Raw genomic sequence first — 18,951 nt, forward strand, 5'->3', positions numbered from 1 at the left:
GTTTAATATATAACACGCCAATGTAAGACTTTTGGTCGGCGTTTTAAGGATTTTAACCCACGTATTTTTGGTGGCTTAGGCTTAGCATGTAGAGCTTGCTTAGAACACTGACGATGCTCTCTTTAGAGCGAAAACGTTCTGTTTTTTAATGTAGCCCTTTATTGGGATTTTAAATAAATATATCTTTTACACAAAAGATTTTCTTCAGTTTTTCGTTGTGTTGGAAGTTGGAACAAACCTCATGTGAACCCAGAACCCATATAAAATTCTAAAACACCCACGATTTTTATTGAAACAACGTGGCAACACCGATTATGTCACTAGTGTCAAATGGCCCAATCAGATCTGCTACCTGCTAGCTTGCTACCTATACCTATCTTTCTATCTAAAATGTCAAACCTCAAGAAGACCCCATAATGATGTGAGCTAGACCATTTTCTCGAAAATGGCAACACAAAAGCCTGGAGAATGGGCTAATACTTTGATTGTTAGGTTTGAGGAACAGGTTAGTGTTTATTATAATGCTCTGTTTATAATATTTGCTTGCTTTTCTATTGCCCACCTTTTAATCAATATTTACATGCTAGTCTATCATTCATATATTATACAAATTTTTAAATAGACGATTTTAATTGTCCATTCATTTATCGGGTCGAATTAACACCCATACAACTAAAAAGCAATCAACTGCCCTTCTAGTACTAAGAAAGACAAACAGTGTATATATACAAACATATTCCTTTTGGCTATACATACTTAAAAATAATTCAAAATTATTATAGTCCTTGTTATTCATACAGTAAAACATAATATATCGCTGTTGGGCACGAAAAGAGGGGTACCTAAGTCAATTTATGATGAAACATATCCCCATGTTAACTTAAGTATCCCTTTTTGTACTATTTTGTAAGTGCCTCTTTTGGAACAATCAACCTAACATACAAATTCAGCTACTTTTTAACCCTTTCATTGCTGACGAAATATGCCTAATGTGACCTGGGTGCCAACTCGATTTTTTAGCGGCATTTACATTGTAGTGTTTTGGTTAACATGGCCCTGGAATTGCTTCACCCATAATCACCCATAAATTGTCGCAGACAATTTCTAACCTCACTTAATATAAATAATACTGTTAACAGATAAATAAACAAGGTATATTAACTTTTAATCAATATTAATAACTAATTATTAAATTATACTAAGTAAATATACCTTGTATATTTATCTATTAACGATATTATTTATATCATTTTAAAGTGCACATGCGTTTTGCTGCTAATTTGGCGCCGACAGGCACCTGCGAACACACTTAATGTGAATCTAAACTGATGTTATAAAAACACTTTATCTACCTACTCAGTAGAAAGACTAGTTGTTTCAGTCAAGGTGAAACAAATAGTAATGGATGGTATACATATCTGCATATTATGACACCTGAAGCTGTCATGTGTACCTGACAGTAGTAATAGTATGACATCTTTAGGTGTTATCAGCATTCAAAGGGTTAACCTATATTTGAGTTAATCCTGTTTTCACCAAAAATTGACTTTTTCACGCCCAACAGTGATATATGGATGCCTCAGAAGTCAAACGATGTAAGTCACATTCTCCCTAAAAATGACTTATGAGATATAACACTTATTATAATATATAATAATATTATTATTTCCGTGTTTGTATTTATGAATATGTTACCCATATTATGATAAATAAAGACAGTTTATTTGTTTTTGATAACTACTTATATTTCTGCAACTATTGTCAGAAACATCTTAGTATCTCATTTTAAACACTTATTGACTTACACCGATTGGTTTCTGAGGCATCGATATATTACATCTAGTCTCTTATTTTTGTACACTTAGATCATCCTTCATACATACAATGTTTCGATGATTATCTTATTTTTTCATTTTAGTTACCCTGTCGAATTGGTCCTCAAACAACCCATTCTAGTATTAATGAAGAACAAAATAAGAACTGCATAATACAAATATCAAGATACCGATTTGCACTTGTCTTGGATGGATTTGTAAAAGTTCTGAAAAGAATTCATGAACTGGTAAGTTGTATCCTTCGGCAACATATCAGTTTATTGCATGCTGCTTATGTTAACTAGTGTACAAAAAAGAAAATGGTACTTATTTTTCAACAGGAAGTTGCTTTTTAAACGAGATATCTACATCGAAATCTGTAAAATATGAGTACTAAATAGTATTAAGGTTGAACAAGTTGGTATAACAGATGAGATGTCTACCACTAGGTGAAATGTTACATATAACTAAACAATTAGAAGGAAAGGCAATAAAAAAGGACTACCTGAATATAAAATGACATAAAAACAAAATACATACATGGAATGTACACACCAAGAATATGTAAGAGGAAAGTATTTAATAGTACAAACAAATAATAATATATACAAATTTCAAGAAGTTGAGAGGTTCGAATATCTAGGAACAATATTATTACATGAAAACCAAATATAGAAGAAGAAATCCAAATTAGACTAATGAAAGTGAACAAGTATGTTTATGCATTAAATATGTTACTAAGAAATAAATGAGGTGCCAAATTAAGAATATACAGAACAAATATTAGGCCTATAGTAATTATACTATAGTAATTATGCACCAGAGACATGGATATTAAATAAAGAGTAACAAGAAATGGTGCTGATATGGAAAAGAAAAGTACTAAGAAAAATATTTGGAGGAAAAATGGAAAACAGCATTTGGATCACAAGGGCAAATGAAGATCTGAGAGAATTATATGGGCAACCCAGCATACTGGGAGTAATAAATACCCAACAACTAAGATGGCTAGGGTATTTACAGAGGATGCCAGGGGGTAGACTACCAAAAATGCTAATGTCAAGTATAATTGGAGGACATCAGAGAGGAAGTCAACCCAGAACAAGGTGGAAAATGGATGTAGAAGATGATCTCAAGGACTAAACGTCACAGAAATTCAATGATGAAAGCAATGGACAAGAACGGAGGGAGGATAAATGATCAATCAAGCCAAGAGCCTACTAGGCTTGACATGCTAATTATTATTATTGTCATAAGTTGGTTTAAACTAAATCTGTGCAAACAAATAAGTAATGATGAAGAGTTGCACAAAATAAAGAAAAAGACAAATTTATGGTAATGGAAACAGGGATAATGGAAGAATTTCCAAAAAAAGCAGATTTGATAGAAAGGTCCACAAGTGAAAGACTAACAAAATAAATCAGAATGTTAAATACGTGAAATGATAAATATCATTAACAAATTCAAAGCTAGAGTCAAGAAAACTGACAGAAAAGCTTTGTGAAGATCTGATCAAAGCTAAACGCAAATTTTTATAAGAAACAAGGAACCTCTTCAGGGAAAAAAGAAAATTGGGATAGTGTGAAATGAAAATGCTGAGGAGAGGAATAAACACCTACAAGACTAAAGCAGAAAAGAAGTAAGTAAATAAATATACAAGAAAAGCACAAATAACGAACAACACAGTTAAAAAGGAGAAAAATAACAACTGAAGAAAAGAAGAATTATAGATGAGAAAGGTCTAGAAGAATGGGAACTGAATGTCAGATTTGCCTCGTTCTCCTCTTTGACTGCCTCCTGTATCCTCTTCCTGAAAGAATAAAATTAACAAAAGGAAATAAAAAGATGGGAAACCTATGACCACTGATGAAATTCAAATATGTATCGAGAAAAACAAAGCTCACGATATATAAAACGGTAATAAGGCCCACAGTGACATATGGTAGCAAAGTATGGACAATGAAAAAATCAAACAGATACATTGGAAAGATAGGAAAAGAAAATGCTCAGAGCTATACAGGGTGTTGGTAAAGAATGGGCATATCTTAACCTTAGATTTCTGAGGTTAAAATAGGTCGATTTAAGCTAACTTACCTTAGTACAAAAGTTGATAATAACCGAAATACAGGGTGTCAAAGTTAAACTTTTATTTTATTTATTTTTTAATATTTCCTGACAGGCATGGGACAACAACGCGAAATTTGGTAAGTGGTGCTGGTATTGTACAATATTAAACAAACATTTTTGGCTACCACCAGAGGCATACGACGGGGGAACGTGAATGGTGGACCTTTCCCAAATTCTGCGCCACTGGCGGAATTGCTATTTTAGTGCAATTTTTTGATTCTCCAATACTTTCTATGTAAATAACATACTCTTCATTAGTAACGATAAAGCCATTAGTTTTCGAGATATTTGAAGCTAAAAACGAAGGAGCATAATACATTAATCAAAATACGTATGCTGCCTTTTCATTTTTAATTTCAAATATCTCGAAAACTAATGACTTTATCGTTACGAATGAAGAGTATATTATATGCATAGGAAGTATTATAGAATCTAAAAAAGAATGTGTATGTACTTTGTACGCACGTAAGAAGTTATACTTCTCTTATACAGGGTGTCCCGAAAAGATTGGTCATAAATTATACCACACATTCTGGGGTCAAAAATAGGTTAATTGAACTTCACTTACCTATATACAATAGTGCACACAAAAAAAGTTACAGCCCTTTGAAGTTACAAAATGAAAATCGATTTTTTTTCATATATCAAAAATTCTTAGAGATTTTTTATTGATAATGGACATGTAGCATTCTTATGGCAGCAACATCTTAAAAAAAAATTAAAGTGAAATTTGTGCACCCCATAAAAATTTTATGGGGGTTTTGTTCCCTTAAATCCCCCCAAACTTTTGTGTACATTCTAATTAAATTATTATGGTGGCACCATTAGTTAGACACAGTGTTTTTAAAACTTTTTTGCCTCTTAGTACTTTTTCGATAAGCAAGTGATTATCGAGATATTTTGAATATTTGTCGAATCCACCACATATTTGTATATGGTTAAGTACGATTATAGAGACCTGTTATAATCTGAAAATTTATTTATAATGTACATTTTTGGGTATATTTTGAAAAAGAAGCCACATCTCGATAAAAAGTGACTTTCAAAAAAGACTAAGAGGCAAAAAAGTTTTAAAAACACTGTTTTTAACTAATGGTAGCACAATATTAGTTTAATTGGAACGTACACAAACATTTGGGGGGTTTAAAGGAACAAAACCCCCATAAAATTTGTATGTAAATGTATTAAAAAAGAAGCCGCATCTCGATAAAAACTCGCTTATAGAGAAAATACTAAGAGGCAAAAAAGTTTTAAAAACGTTGTGTTTAACTAATGGTACCACAATAATGAATTAATTGAAACGTACACAAAAGTTTGGGTGGGTTTAAGGGAACAAAACCCCCATAAAATTTTTATGGAGTGGACAAATCTCACTATAATTTTGTTTTAAGATGCTCCTCCCATGAGAATATTACATATCCATTTTCAATAAAAAATCTCTGATAGTTTTCAATATATTGAAAAAAATCGATTTTCATTTTGTAACTTCAAAGGGCTGTAACTTTTTTTATGAGCACATTTCTACTAAGGTAAGTTAGGTTCAATAGAACTATTTTTGACTCCAGAATATCTGGTATAATTTATGACCAATCTTTTCGGGACACCCTGTATAATTTCAACTAAATAAATATACTTAACAGTTACAATACCAAAAATTAACAATAATTACCAAAAATTAACAATACCAAAAATAAAAAAAAATGAATATGAATCGTCTGGGATTTGAACCCGCGATCTTTCGATCTCTGGTCCAATGCTATACCAACTGAGCTATCAAGCCCCGTGCTATTGACATGTCGGATATAATTACACATCACAGTGACAAATAGATCAAAGTGAAGTACAAAAATAGATATTTTATTATCTTACGCCCAAGGAAGACAAATCCAAAGACACAAAAATTATAATAAATAATACATTTACTAAGAACACTAATATATTCTTTTAATGACTTATTTGCGCTGATACATACATAATTTGAAAGATTAGCAACGAACTACATACTGTCTTTCTGCGCATGCGCCAGGAATTATAAAATTTCACCCTCGATCGTAAAGAAGTATAACTTCAAAAATTATGCTAAAATAGCAGTTTCATCAGTGGCATAGAATTTGGGATCGGTCAACCATTCACTTTCTCCTTTTGTACGGCTTTGGTAGTAGCCAGAAACGATTATTTAACATAATTTAGTAGGGTGTACAGTGCCTACACTTTCTGCCAAGTATGACACGGATATGTCAAATTATTTTAAAGTATTCTTTTTTTTATAATTTATTCTTTATTAAAACTTTAAGAACTATATGTGCCCGGTACTATAAAACTATTTGACATATCCTTATGGTACTTGGCTGAAAGTGTAGGTACTGTACACCCTACTAAATTATGTTAAATAATCATTTGTGGTTAGTACCAGAGGCGTACGACAGGGGAAAGTGAATGGTTGACCCTTCCCAAAGTCTACGCCACTGATGAAACTGCTATTTTAGCATAATTTTTAGATTCTCCAATACTTTCTATGAAAATAATATACTCTTCATTCGTAACGATAAAGTCATTAGTTTTCGAGATATTTGAAGTTAAAAATGAAAAGGCACACTTATTTTGATTAATGTATTATGCTCCTTCGTTTTAGCTTCAAATATCTCAAAAACTAATGGCTTTATCGTTACGAATGAAGAGTATGTTGTTTATATAGAAGGTATTGGAGAATAAAAAAATTGCATTAAAATAGAAATTCCGCCAGTGGCGTAGAATTTGGGAAGGGTCAACCATTCACGTTCCCCCTTTTGTACTAAGGTAAGTTAGCTTAAATCGACCTATTTTAACCTCTATCTAAGGTTAAGCTATGGCCCATTCTTTACCAAACACCCTGTATATGGAGCACATACAGGGTGAGTCATGAGGAACTGTACATACTCCTACCTCGTATAGAGGCTCCTATGGGGAATAACAAATGACCATTAAAAAGTGTCTGCTCCCCTTGTTTAATAATATACAGGGCGAGTTTCGCATTTTGACAGAAATTCATATTTGTCATAATTTTTGAACGGTCAGATCGATATGTCTCTTATTTTGGTCAATCGTTACACTATTACCACCTAATCAACTGATTTATTCAAACTAGAAAAAAATCAGGTCCGGCTTTAAAAAATTAGTTCGTTTGGGTCTTAGAAAAAATTTCACCCTGTATATGCTTTTTGAAAACTCTAATATGAATTTTACAAATTAGACAAATAGGCAATTAAAATGGCATATTTATTTTTTTACCCACACGATTACTTGATTTTTTATAAAAAAAATCAAATTTTACTATGAATTAAAAGTTTGATAAAGTAAACCATAGATTTAAAAAAAAATAACTTTTATTACAAAAATTAATTTTTTTAACAAATATTTGATTTATGTTACCACCCAATCAACTGATTTACTCAAACTAGAAAAAAATCAGGTCCGGCTTTAAAAAATTAGTTTGTTTGGGTCTTAGAAAAAATTTCACCCTGTATACGCTTCTTGAAAACTCTAATATGAATTTTACAAATTAGACAAATAGGCAATTAAAATGGCATATTTATTTTTTTCCCCACATGATTACTTAATTTTTTATAAAAAAATCAAATTTGACTATGAATAATAATTAAAAGTTTGGTAAAGTAAACCATAGATTTAAAAAAAAATTTACTTTTATCACAAAAATTAATTTTTTTTGAACAAATATTTAATTTGTGTTACCACCCAATCAACTGATTTATTCAAACTAGAAAAAAATCAGGCCCGGATTTAAAAAATTATTTCGTTTTGGTCTTAGAAAAAATTTCACCATGTATACGCTTTTTGAAAACTCTAATATGAATTTTACAAATTAGACAAATAGGCAATTAAAATCGCATATTTATTTTTCCCCACACGATTACTTAATTTTTTATTAAAAAATCAAATTTGTCAAAATCGGAATTTTAACCTAAAATGAAAAAAAAAAGATGAAATCACGGTTTAACTCGCTACAACGTTCCATTTAATTTTTTTTAACTTTTACAGCACATATCTCTTACCATTGTGAAGACTATGACAATTGTTGTAGACTTTCAGTCTTCTTCTCGTAAAAGTTATGAATTTTTAAAAATAAAAGGTGCAGCTTCGTGAATTGCAAAGTTAAATCGCAAAAATTAAGCGAAAAAATTTAAAATTTATCTATTTGATCACATCTATGTTAAACTATAGAGTCCAAAGAGAAGTGTTATGGGGAGTTTTAGATCTAGACGTGTTATAGAAAAAAAAAAGGTGAAACTTTTAATTTTAAGAAAAACGTTGAATTTTTTTTTTTTTTGGGTAAAATTGCGATTTTGACAAATTTGATTTTTTAATAAAAAATTAAGTAATCGTGTGGAGAAAAAATAAATATGCCATTTTAATTGCCTATTTGTCTAATTTGTAAAAATCATATTAGAGTTTTCAAAAAGCGTATACAGGGTGAAATTTTTTCTAATACCCAAACGAACTAATTTTTTAAAGCCGGACCTGATTTTTTCCTATTTTGAATAAATCGGTTAATTGGGTGGTAACATAAATCAAATATTTGTTTAAAAAAATTAATTTTTGTTATAAAAGTTAATTTTTTTAAAATCTATGGTTCACTTTACCAAATTTTTAATCCATAGTAAAATTTGATTTTTTTATAAAAAATTAAGTAATCGTGTGAGGAAAAAATAAATATGCCATTTTAATTGCATATTTGTCTAATTTGTAAAAATCATATTGGAGTTTTCAAAAAGCGTATACAGGGTGAAATTTTTTCTAAGACCCAAACGAACTAATTTTTTAAAGCCGGACCTGATTTTTTCCTAGTTTGAATAAATCAGTTAATTGGGTGGTAACATAAATCAAATATTTGTTTAAAAAAATTAATTTTTGTTATAAAAGTTAATTTTTTTAAAATCTATGGTTCACTTTACCAAATTTTTAATTCATAGTAAAATTTGATTTTTTTATAAAAAATTAAGTGATCGTGTGGGGAAAAAATAAATATGTCATTTTAATCGCCTATTTGTCTAATTTGTAAAATTAATATTAGCGTTTTCAAAAAGCGTATAACGAACCAAGCATCAGCCGTTTCATAAAGGCACAGAGAGTGAGATCGATGGGACATGGGATGAGAATGGAAAGGAAGAGGATGCCAAAGATGATCTTAAAACAAGGTCCAATCACGAAAAGAAGGAAAGGAAGACCCAGACAAAAATGGTTTAACAGTGTATAGGAAGATGTCAGAAATGAAGAAATTAATGGTCAGGAAGGAAGAGCAACAAACAGGGATGAATGGAGAATAGTAAACCAATTTAGTAGGCAAGGAGCATGATTGGACAATAGGCCACCACACTTAACACATTGCGTGCAGAAGTCTGATCCTAAGACTTATACTCTGAATGGACAAAAAAAATACATATTAAAAATGTGTATAATCAATGGCATACATGCACGCCGTCCGCAAATTGATAAAGATACAGTGCCGGATTAAGGGGGGCTACGGGACTATTAGCCCCCGGCGGTAAATTTTGAGAGGCGGTACGTCGCGTAGCTCTAAATTCTATATGTGGATATTTCAAATTTATGGGGTTGCATCAGAATGCACTATGGAAAGTACTTCTTTTTTTAGTTGCTGAAGAAATTTATGTTTTTTTCTCAGCTTCAACTTACAGATGGAAACGACTCACTGATCTATTGGAAAATTGTGGCCATACAACATTTGTTCAAAAAAGAGTTAATGTGATTCGATGGTCAGAACGATTTAATGCATTAAAAGCTCTTAATTTATATCTTAAAGATATAAAGCAAGCACTTTTAGAGTTATCCTCTAACGACAACGAGAAGATGCCAGTTCGCTGTCAAGCAAACAATTTACACGAAAAGATGGCTACGTTAGAATTTGGTATTTATATTGCCTTTTGGTTTGAAGTACTGGAAAGAACTGACCCAGCGAGTAAATCTTTACAAAGCGCAAATATGGACTTACATACATGTTCGTCTTTGTATAGCTCATTACAACATTTTTACGAGTCTCTTACGAGTGATAAATGTAATTTATTTGAACAAAAGGGGCAGCTCTTATCACAACAAACGGAATACAGCAAAGAAATTAGAAGTCGCAAAAGAAAATTACAGTTTGACGAAGCAGATAGAGAAGAGATCTTTAGACCGCAAAGTAAGATTAGAACCCAAGTGCTGTACAAAACAATTGATTATTTGGCAAATAATCTGAAATCTAGAGGAAAAGCTTATGAAGATCTTGCCATCACTTTCTCATTTTTATTTTCTCTACCTCTTTCAGAGGATAATGTGATTTCAGACAAAGCGTCGGTATTAGTGAATATTTATTCGAATGACTTGGATACATCTCTAGCAAGTGAGTGTATTCAATTAAAACATTTTATAATGTCACTACTAGGCCAAGTTGAGTATAAAAATCCAACAAATCACAGTGCTACTTTTGTGATGGAGCTTTTGCATAAAAATAATTTGCAACCTTCCCAAACGTAGAAATAGCACTAAGAATCTTCTTATCGTTGATGGTTACTAACGCAACTGGTGAAAGATCATTTTCCACTTTAAAACGGGTCAAAAATTATTTGAGAAATACGATGACCGAAGAAACATTAAATTCGTTCGCTGTTTTAAATATTCATCATAATCATCTGCTTACAAAATTAGATTTTAATAAAATCATCGACCTGTTTGCAAGTAGGAAGTCCAGGAAAATTTGGTTGTAAATAATTATGTTAATTTACTTTATAAGTTGTGAGTTTGTGTCTTTGTGGCTTTTTTGTATATTTGTAATAAATTACCTAGTAATATTAAAATAGTTTTAATGAATTGTTAACCTAAGACGCATCTATACCTACTGGAGAGTGGCGGTATAGTATGACCTAGCCCCCGGCGGTCTATTAACTAAATCCGGCACTGTAAAGACATCAAGTGGCTCACTTCTATGCCATCCGCACAGAACATGTTAATACAAGTTTTGTAATATAGAATTATCTCTTATATTATTGTATTATATTAATTGTATTTTTAGTCCTAGGATTTCAAGACCTGTTGAGCTTTGTATACAGGGTTGCGAAAAAGTCTGGCAACACGGTAATTTCTCGGAAACCGCTAAAACGATTTTTATAAATTTTGGTGGGTAATGGTCTTATAATGCGGCCGATATTATAGTGGTAATTACATTGTTGCCAAATCTTCCGTTTTTGTGGAAATCTAATGAACTTTCTTATTTCAAATGAAACACCCTGTATATTTTTTGCGTTTTGAAATTCTTAAAAAATACTGATTATTTTTCGTGTTATATTCTCTATACCTAAATGCCATAATTTCGGAGTTATTGCTACTGTTATTAAATAAATTTTTTAAACAAATTATAAAAATCATTTTAGGTTCTTTGGATCATTGGAAACAAAAAAGGTCTTTTCTAATTTTTCTCTAAAGTTAATCGTTTTCGATTAACGAATAAGCTGAAAAAACGAAAAATGACGATTTTCAAGATTCAAAAACACAAGTAAAAAAAATAATTTTTGAAATAACAAAGTACTAAAATTCAAGCTAAAACCTTCTTCTATCAGCTACCTATAAGAATTTTTTGTTTTATTGTAAAACATTGTTTTTTTAATTATTAATGAAGCGTATATGAGAGGACGGGCGATCGGTTTTCACAACTAATAAACAATATTTTAAGATAAAACAAGACCAAATTGCTTATAGGTAACTGATAAAATAAGGTTTGAACTTGAATTTAGGCACTTCGAAGTTTCAAAAATGGTATTTTTTACTTGTGTTTTTGAGCCTAGAAGATCATCATCTTTCCATTTTTTTTTTCAATTTTAAATTGTTTATAACTCGGAAAGGATTAACTTTAGAGAAAAACTTTAAAACGCCTTTTTTGTTTCAAATGATCCAAACAACCTAAAATAATGTCTACCCGTGTCGAAAAAATTGATTTTTGTAATTTGTTTAATTTTTTTTTTTTTAATAAATGTAGCAATAACTCCGAAATTATGGCATTTAGGTATAGGGAATATAACATGAAAAATAATCAGTATTTCTAAACGCAAAAAATATACCATTCCATTTGAAATAAGAAATTTCATTAGATTTCCAGAAAAACGGAAGATTTTACAACAATGTAATTACTACTACAATATCGGCCGCATTAGAAGACTCTTACCCACCAAATTTTATAAAAATCGTTCTAGCGGTTTCCGAAAAATTACCGTGTTGACTTTTTCGCAACCCTGTATGTATATGTATAATCATTACTTTTTTATCTTTTTTACAGTACCAAACTGGCACTTGTAGTGCCTCCAAACACGGTCCCGAATTAGAGAAAAATTATTTTGATAGTTTAATAATTGTATTGGAAACTTTGGAAAAGTGTTTCAGTATTCAACCAAAAGACTCAATTACTTTAACCATGGAAGAAAACAACAATTTAAAATGTTTATTGAAGGAAATATGTACTTTTTTAGTTGCTAAAGGTAAGTAAAATATTTCTACCTTTTTGTCTTACCCCATTTTCAGTCTCGTCTGCATATACAGATACTCATAACGGAAAATGACTGTTTGCATATGAAGACGTGGCCACTAACGTGTTACATAGAATTTATATCTGGTGGAATTGAATAATTTTATGTTTGGTGGAATTTTATATGTACTAATAAGCCTTTAAAGGTATTTAACAAGCTGAAAATGCGAGCATTATCATAACTTTGTTTATTTACGTATTTTAATTCATAATATGGAAAATTGCTATTATGAAAAGTTGTTTAGAATTAAAAATTATGTTTTAATGTGCAATTATAGCATTCTAATTTAAATGTTGTGAACTATAAAGGTACTTTACTCTTGATCGAAATTCATATTTTTTATATACCTCGTATAAAATTAATAAAATTTGATATATCATCATAAATCTTAGACCATGAAGAGCTTTTTATGAAGAATAACTTTTCTTCGTCAAATTAAAAATAAAAGAGTTATAACTGAAAATGTTGTTGGTATCCATAATTTGAGAAAAATCTTCAAATATTTTTTTTCCATTAGAAGGATGTAATTGCACATATCAGACCATAATTTTTCGGAATGGGACGTTTCGATGCCGCCGGTTCATCGCCGGCCGTTTCGATGCCGCCGGTTCATCGCCAGTCCATTTCATTGCCGTCATATCTCGCATTTCCTAGAATTCCTAATTAATACTAAAAATAACTAATAATTGTAACTGTCGAAAATTCGGAAATATATCAGATAGCGATTAATTGACTGGCGATGAATCGGCCAGCATCGGCATCGAAACGGCGGCGATGAAACGTCCTAGACCCTAATTTTTTATTCCAAACAACATTTCATATAGTCGGTTCGCTAAACTCAACTGGCTAGTGATTTTAGTCAGTAATTTTACCAATTTGGCAAAAAAAATAGTTACTAAATAGTTAATAATTACTAAATAATTAGTAATCTTGCCAATTTCGGCAAAAAACAAAAAAATTACCTACTAAAATCACTAGCCAGTCAGTTGTGTCTGAGTTTAGCGAACCGACTATAATAACAATTTTCATTTCATAACAAATGGAACAGTCCATTTATCATTATTAGGTACTCCCATTAAAGGGGAGGCCGTATACTCGTATAAACTTTTAAAATTTTTAATAAATTATTGCTTTCAAAATATACTCAAATTGTATATTTGAACATCGTATTTATTTTATATAATAATTAAATTCACTATCAAATGTCATTGGTATTTTATTAATACTTTATTTAAAATTTAGTTTGACATTCACGAAGTGTCAAACTCAAATAATGTAAATAAACTATGCTTTGCTTAACAAATTCAGATTAAAAAACTAGCCTACTTACTACCAACGATTTCAGCTGACGTTTAGTGTGTCGTCAGAAAATAAAAGGATTGTGACGTCACATTTTAGACTTTGAGGTCGATTATCTCGAAGACGGTTAGAGATATCGAAATGCCGTTTTCAGATTTGGATTCATAAGACAAAACTACATAAGAATCCGTCGATAAATCTGCTCTAGGTATTGCAGGAGCGGCAACGCAATAACACACAGACTTTGCGAATTTATAAACAAAAAAAAGTTTTCGTTGATAATAAAAAAAATAATACAAACATAATACATAATATTAAGAAAAATTCTGATAAGGTAATTAAAGTTAACAGTGTACATATTTATTAATAATATTAGCTGTGCCAACCTCTTCTTCTTCTTCTTAGCCTTCTATCATCCACATTTGGACATAGGCTTCTCCCAACTCCTTCCATTGGTCTCTATCCTGAGCAACATATTTACAATTGGTTCTGGCTACTCTTTTAATATTGTCAACACATCTCATCTGTGGTCTTCCTCTTGGTCGTTTATTTTCGTAAGGTCTCCAGTGTTGTATTGTTGCGTTCCAACATTGTTGGAACCAATATTGTTGCGTCTTTTTGTCTAGCAGTGTGACCTGCTAAGCTCCATTTAAGTTTCGCAACTTTTGTTGTTATGTCCATGAATTTTGTTTTTGATCTTACCCAGTCATTCATCTTTTTATCTGACATTCGTATACCTAACATTGCCCTTTCTGTTGTGGCTAGTTTATTCATGTTTGCCTTTGTTAGGGTCCAAGTTTTACATCCATATATCATGCCAACCTCACCACAGTATTATTCAGGTAGCATTAAAACTCTACAATGTTCTCTAGATGATCTCAATTTTGCAGATAAAGCTGTAGCTCTTAAAATAAACATTATTAGAACAAAAAGCATAATAATATATAGAAATAACTAAGCAAATTTAAAAATATATGTAGCAGTAGAATCAACAGAAGGGACTGTATTCAAAACAAGTGGGCTGAAATAAAAAACAGTGTAGTAGGTACTAACCAGATGTGTTTTCTTGAAACTGCGAAATTTTCTACTTTTCTTTGTGCTTCTAGTATATCCTTGCCTTGTTATCTTTAATTACTTAATTATAATCAAAACCACAAACTTAAAAATAATTGTTTTGTTATAGATATGCCTAGTGATAATCCAAATGTACATGCAATAAAACAGTTGGCAAGTAAGGTGTTATTTGCTCTGAGTGTAAATTTTTTTAACGCAGTATTTAACCGCATATCCTCAAAACTACAGGAGCTAGCTTCATGTCCAGATGAAAACCCTGATTTTAGTGATATAGAACTAATACAATACATTAATGTGGACGTAAGCAGGTTAAGTCGGCTTTTCGTGGAAGCTATATCAAAATTCCGTCTGCTGAAAAAGACTGCACATCTTATGCTGGTAACTTCATTGGAAAAGGCTATATGGAATTGGATGGATACCTATCCATACGAGTTTGCTGAATTACAAAAAAATCCCAATGAAGATATGGCTAAATGTGCTGAACAACTTTTTGATATATTGGATGCTTTTGGAGATAATAAAAAAGGAAGGTCTGCAGTTTGGTCTCTTCAAATAATGTTATTAATACTTGCTCCAGTAAGTACAGAAGAAATACTTTTTGTTCTAATTTGTAGCTTTTTTCCGATTTTCAGTTAGTTCTAGTATTTTTATTTAAGTTTGATCATTACTGCACGTAGCCGACGTAGCAATGAAATTCTCTTATGCTTATTGATTATATTAATGTAAATATTTTTAACTTTCAGAAAGTTCTGGAAGAAATAGTAAATGCTGATAGTGGAGCTCCTTGTTCACCACGTCATAGTAAAAAGAAAATGTTCATTGACAATATTAAAAAATGTATAAGTCCCCATGGTAATAGTAAACAGCTAACCGAAGCTGCAGCAGTGACATGTGTGAAACTTTGTAAAGCCTCAACGTACATTAAAGTATTGGATCCTAACAATGTTACATTCGTATTAGTACAAAGTATTTTAAATGACTTGAAGGTAAAGCCTGTGTTAGATTTTTAGTTCTGGGTAATCTAAATTCTCACTTTTTTGTAGACCCTACTATTTAATCCACAGAAACCCTTTTCAAGGGGACAAAACTACCTATATCAAGATATGGATTTAATGATTGACTGTTTTGTATCGATATTCAGGATAAAACCTCACAATAATGAAGCCTTGAAAGTTTGTTTAAGTCTAACATCACCTCCAACATTTCATTTTGTGTTGGTAAGATCGCTGTACAAGATTGTTACTCAACCGAGATTATTTTGGTGGCCTCAGATCGATATTGTGTACAGCAAAGCTTCAGAATTAAGAGCAATGTTTACAGATACACTTAACAAAGTTTCTCAAGGATACATAGCACACACTCCACTTAGAATGATACAAATTACTTTAAAAGGTAAAGATTGTCCAGGAAAGTTTAAAGACAGGGCAGAAGAGGTGCATTTACTTCTCTACATGGTGAGGTTAGTCCATGCAGATCCAATGTTGATGTTAAACAACCAAGGAAAAGCCGGCCACGAAATTCAAAGCTCTACTCTCGAACTTATAAATGGCTTAGTTTCTTTAGTCCACCAACCAACAATGCCAGAGGTAGCTCAAGAGGCCATGGAAGCATTACTAGTGCTCCACCATCCAGAGAAGATTGAAGTATGGAATCCAGAAGCACCAATTAACACATTTTGGGATGTCAGCTCCCAAGTAATGTTTTCTATTTCCCAGAAATTAATTCAACACCAAATTATGAACTATACTGATATTCTGAAGTGGCTAAGAGAAGTGTTGATATGTAGAAATGCGTTTTTAGCTAAACATAAGGATTACGCGAACCTGGGAAGCTCAATTGCTATTTGTAAACAGGCTCACATCAAACTAGAGGTAAGGTTGTTTTTAAAATAAATAGTATTTTTCACAGCTGCATATCACAGATTTACAAGCTGTCTTCAGCTTTAGCAGCTTGTCTAGTTACATTTTTAATTCAATCTTAAAAGCGTCTGTGTGTTAAACGCGGTCAAGTAGCGAATGTTTTTCAGCCACGATATTTGTCGTCTACCAGGACTCCTTTTCCCTTCGATTTTACCTTTCGTAAGCAGGTGTAACAACTTGTACTTATCATTTCTAAGTATGTGCCCCAAATATGCTGTCTTTCTCCTTTTAATGGTGGTCAAAAGTTCTCTGTCTCTTCCCATTCTGTGCAACACCATTCCGTTAGTAATATGGTCGGTCCATGGTATTTTCAAAATTCTCCTAAAAAGCCACATCTCAAAAGCTTATAAAGAAGACACGGCACCATAAAGAAGAATAGAGTGGGTATAACATTTCACCATCTGATATCGGATTTGCAGATTGAGTCTTTGGTTACTCAGAAATTTCCTTTTATACAAAAATGCTGCTCTTGACTGCTCTATTCTTGATCGACTTCCTGATTTAGGATTTACGCCCGGTTTCATAATCAACTTAAAGTGAACATTAACTAAAGTTCACTTTAAGGTTGACATTTAAGGGCCGGCGTAGCCGAGTGGTAGTGTGCTAGGCTAGCGTGCCGGTGGTCCGGAGTTCAAATCCTACCGCCGGCAAGAACAGCGTAGACATTTTTAAAATGTTTATAGGCCCCAGGTCGACTCAGCCTGAATAAAATGAGTACCTTGGGTAAAACCAGGGGTAATAATAGGCGGTTGAAGCGTAGCACTGGCCCTGTTACCTTCCTTGTATACCGTAGGCCCTAGATATAGCAGACTACCCTGCTATACTCCCAAAGCCACGTGAGCGGTATAAAACGGGAGACTATTATTATTATTTACCCATATGAATTGCATTGATAAAGGTACCAACTTAAAATTTAAAGTCCACTTTTAGTCCAGGGTAATAAGGTTTTTTCCATGACACTTGAACAGCCAGGGTACTGAAGCGTTTTTTCGACAGGTAATACCTATAAGAGCAAATTGTAACTATTTCCTGCGTAGGATCTGGCGGCCATTTTTATTTATAAACAATAAAGTGTCAAAAAATGTCATTTTTCACTTTTTTTTTTCAAATCAATGGAAAACAGGGAAACTTCTGGTTTTTTTAGTACAAATATCTTCGAGATTATGGAAAAAGCTTTAAAATGACGTATTACAAAGTTTGATATACTTATTTATTGTTAACATAATTGCGAGAAAAGGTCGGAATTGCAAAAAAAATTATTTTCGCAATAACTGTTGTAAAAATTGGTGTACAGCTTTGAAATTTTTGTCAAATAAGGGTTCTTTGGTGCTTAATATGTGATAAAAATTTCAAAGCGATTCATTTAATTGTTTAAATTTTATTCAAATTGTTTATCCCAGAGAGCATTTTTTTTTAATAACATAAGTCAGAAGAAAATGACGTTAGAACCATTCCACAGGTGTCAAATGAAAGAGCATCAGCTATATTTTCAACTTGGTTTAAAAAAAGTGAATAAAAATGCATTTATTAGTAATAAATAATTATGCAAAAGTATCGTAAATCTTTCCTTATAACTTTTTATTTTGTTATATAAGAAATTATACATATTTATTACAATTTTTTATCAATTATGATATAGATAACATTACTTGGTAGTTGTGCACGTAAAACAGGGTAAAAAAGTTAATTTTTTTGGAAAAAGTTATTCAAAAAGTTTATAAAGAAAAATTGATGAGTCTTTTGCATACTTTCAACCATGTTGAAAATGTAGCTCATGCTCTTTTATTTGGGCCATGTTAAACAAAAAGCAACCAACCCTCAATTTGTAAATTGAGAAAATTAACTTTTTATGTTTTTCTAAATATTTAATTTTCCGTCGTATTTTTTTAAACGATAACTTCACTAATCAATAGTTTAATTTTAGAGCAATTTTATCATAGTAGTATCAAAATTATCCTAATAAATTTTTACAAAAAAAATAGCCATATTGAGGGTTGGTTTCTTTTTTGTTGTTGGAAATATATCTAATAAAATGCAATCTGCAAAATCCAACCAACCCACAAAATCCATGAATAAAACCGAATAATTTCAGTCAACTTAGTAATACCATACAGTAGAATTTATACTATTAAACATAATATCAATACAAAT

General features: G+C 31.5%; 1 protein-coding gene across 4 annotated transcripts in view; it reads left to right on the plus strand.

Annotated features, from left to right (window-relative positions):
• The first annotated feature begins 383 nt into the window (after nucleotides 1-383).
• The window catches only part of LOC114335088 (neurofibromin), a 130,749-nt gene continuing 112,181 nt past the window's right edge, over nucleotides 384-18,951 (plus strand). For all 4 annotated transcript variants that reach the window (XM_050663375.1, XM_050663376.1, XM_050663377.1 and 1 more), the window contains exons 1-6: nucleotides 384-505; nucleotides 1,919-2,062; nucleotides 12,262-12,460; nucleotides 14,991-15,457; nucleotides 15,625-15,867; nucleotides 15,925-16,752. In XM_050663375.1, coding sequence (XP_050519332.1) covers nucleotides 446-505; nucleotides 1,919-2,062; nucleotides 12,262-12,460; nucleotides 14,991-15,457; nucleotides 15,625-15,867; nucleotides 15,925-16,752 — 1,941 coding nt within the window. In that variant the 5' untranslated portion in view covers nucleotides 384-445. The remainder of the gene's footprint in view (nucleotides 506-1,918; nucleotides 2,063-12,261; nucleotides 12,461-14,990; nucleotides 15,458-15,624; nucleotides 15,868-15,924; nucleotides 16,753-18,951) is intronic.

Source organism: Diabrotica virgifera, chromosome 10 (genome assembly GCF_917563875.1).
Source record: "Diabrotica virgifera virgifera chromosome 10, PGI_DIABVI_V3a".
NCBI classification, from domain to species: Eukaryota; Metazoa; Arthropoda; class Insecta; order Coleoptera; family Chrysomelidae; genus Diabrotica; species Diabrotica virgifera.